Source organism: Mauremys mutica, chromosome 1, assembly GCF_020497125.1.
Source record: "Mauremys mutica isolate MM-2020 ecotype Southern chromosome 1, ASM2049712v1, whole genome shotgun sequence".
NCBI lineage: Eukaryota > Metazoa > Chordata > Testudines > Geoemydidae > Mauremys > Mauremys mutica.
Window position 1 is genome coordinate 363,353,818 of NC_059072.1, and position 1,752 is coordinate 363,355,569.

General features: G+C 44.8%; 1 protein-coding gene across 1 annotated transcript; it reads right to left on the reverse strand.

Annotated features, from left to right (window-relative positions):
- Positions 1 to 260: 260 nt before the first annotated feature.
- On the reverse strand, positions 261 to 1,196 carry LOC123362012 (olfactory receptor 51G2-like). The gene has a single exon (XM_045002261.1). The coding sequence runs from the start codon at positions 1,194 to 1,196 to the stop codon at positions 261 to 263; it is 936 nt and encodes a 311-aa protein (XP_044858196.1).
- Between the last annotated feature and the right edge of the window lie 556 nt (positions 1,197 to 1,752).

The window sequence follows — 1,752 nt, forward strand, 5'->3', positions numbered from 1 at the left end:
TTGTCTGGGCTTGCTTTAATCCATGATGATACATTTTCATCTTCATAACTATATACATGAAATTACAACCTATAACATTATTATAACATTACTGTAACAACAGTTACCATAACATCACTGTAACAGCAATGCTCAGTGCATCAAGAGCCTTCTGAAGACACTTTACATGACAAGCTTTGCGCTGGATACAACACAATCATATTATAAGGATGAACATGGACGTGCAGGGGGGTCCCCTGAGGCACAGAGTGTCACAACCTTCACTTGGTGAACAGCCTGATTATCCTCGAACGAAGGTGTTTGCTTTTCACACTGTACACTATTGGGTTCATCAGAGGCGGGACCAGCAGGTAGACATAGCCCAGGAGAATCTGAAGGAAGTGAGAAGAGCTGTTCCCAAATCTGTGTGTGACAGACAAGCCGATCTCTGGTATGTAGAAGAGCAGGACGGCGCAGAGATGGGAGATGCAGGTGTTCAGGGCCCTGTGTCTCTCCGCATGGGATGCGACACTCAGCACAGTTTTGAGAATCATCACATAAGAGAGAAAGATGAGCAATGAGTCCAAACCCACCATTAAGAGTTTAATAGACAAGCCATAGATGCTGTTGACTGTGATGTCTGAACAAGCCATCTTCATGACCTCCTGGTGCAGGCAGTAGGAATGGGAGAGGACATTGGCTCGACAGTATCGGAACCGTTTCAGGAGAAATGGAAATGGGATGTGAAGGGCCACTGATCTTAGCACAAAGAAAAATCCCATTCTGGCTATTCTCGGTGGGGTTAAAATGGAAGCATATCTCAGTGGGTTAGAGATCGCAACAAAGTGGTCAAAGGCCATCAACAAGAGAATAGAGGATTCAATGTATGAAAGCGAGTGGATGAAGAACAGCTGGGCAAAACAGGCATCATGGCTGATCTCTCTAGAGTTAAATAATAATAGCCGCAATGTCGTCGGCATGGTGGATATCGATAAGCCAAGGTCTGTGACGGCCAACATGGAAAGGAAAATGTACATGGGCTCATGGAGGCTTGGATCTGTTTTTATCATGAACAGAATGACTGAATTTCCTACTATCGAAATGACATACACGAAGCAGAAGGGGACAGAAATCCAGAGATGGATGTCTTCTTGCCCAGGTGTCCCGGTGAGAAGGAACACTGCAGAGTTGAATTTGGTGTCATTGACAGCTGACATAATGTACTGGGCATGTCTGAGGAGTTTTGAACTTTCCTTCCTGAAAGGAAAAAGAACAGGATACTACATGATATTTAGTGAGACATTATTCTGCCCTCAGTGCAAGTCTAGAGACTCCCAGGAGCTCAAGGAAGATAAGCAAAACCAAAGTCTCGGGTTTAAGAACATAAGAATGGTCATATTGGGTCAGACGAAAGGTCCATCCAGCCCAGTATCCTGTCTCCTGACAGTGGCCAAAGCCAGGTGCCCCAGAGGGAGTGAACCTATCAGGTAATCATCAAGTGATCTCTCTCCTGCCATCCATCTCCACCCTCTGACAAACAGACACTAGGGACACCATTACTTACCCATCCTGTCTAAAAGCCATTAATGGGCATAACCTCCATGAATTTATCCAGTTCTCTTTTAAACTCAGTTATAATCCTAGCCTTCACAACCTCCTCAGGCAAGGAGTTCCAAAGTTGACTGCGGAGCTGTGTGAAGAAGAACTTCCTATTTGTTTTAAACCTGTTGCCCATTAATTTCATTTGGTGGCCCCCAGTTCTTATAGTATGGG

Coding starts and splice junctions, on each gene's coding strand:
- LOC123362012 (XM_045002261.1), bottom strand. CDS start 1,196: ATGTCAGCTGTCAATGACACCAAATTCAACTCTGCAGTGTTCCTTCTC.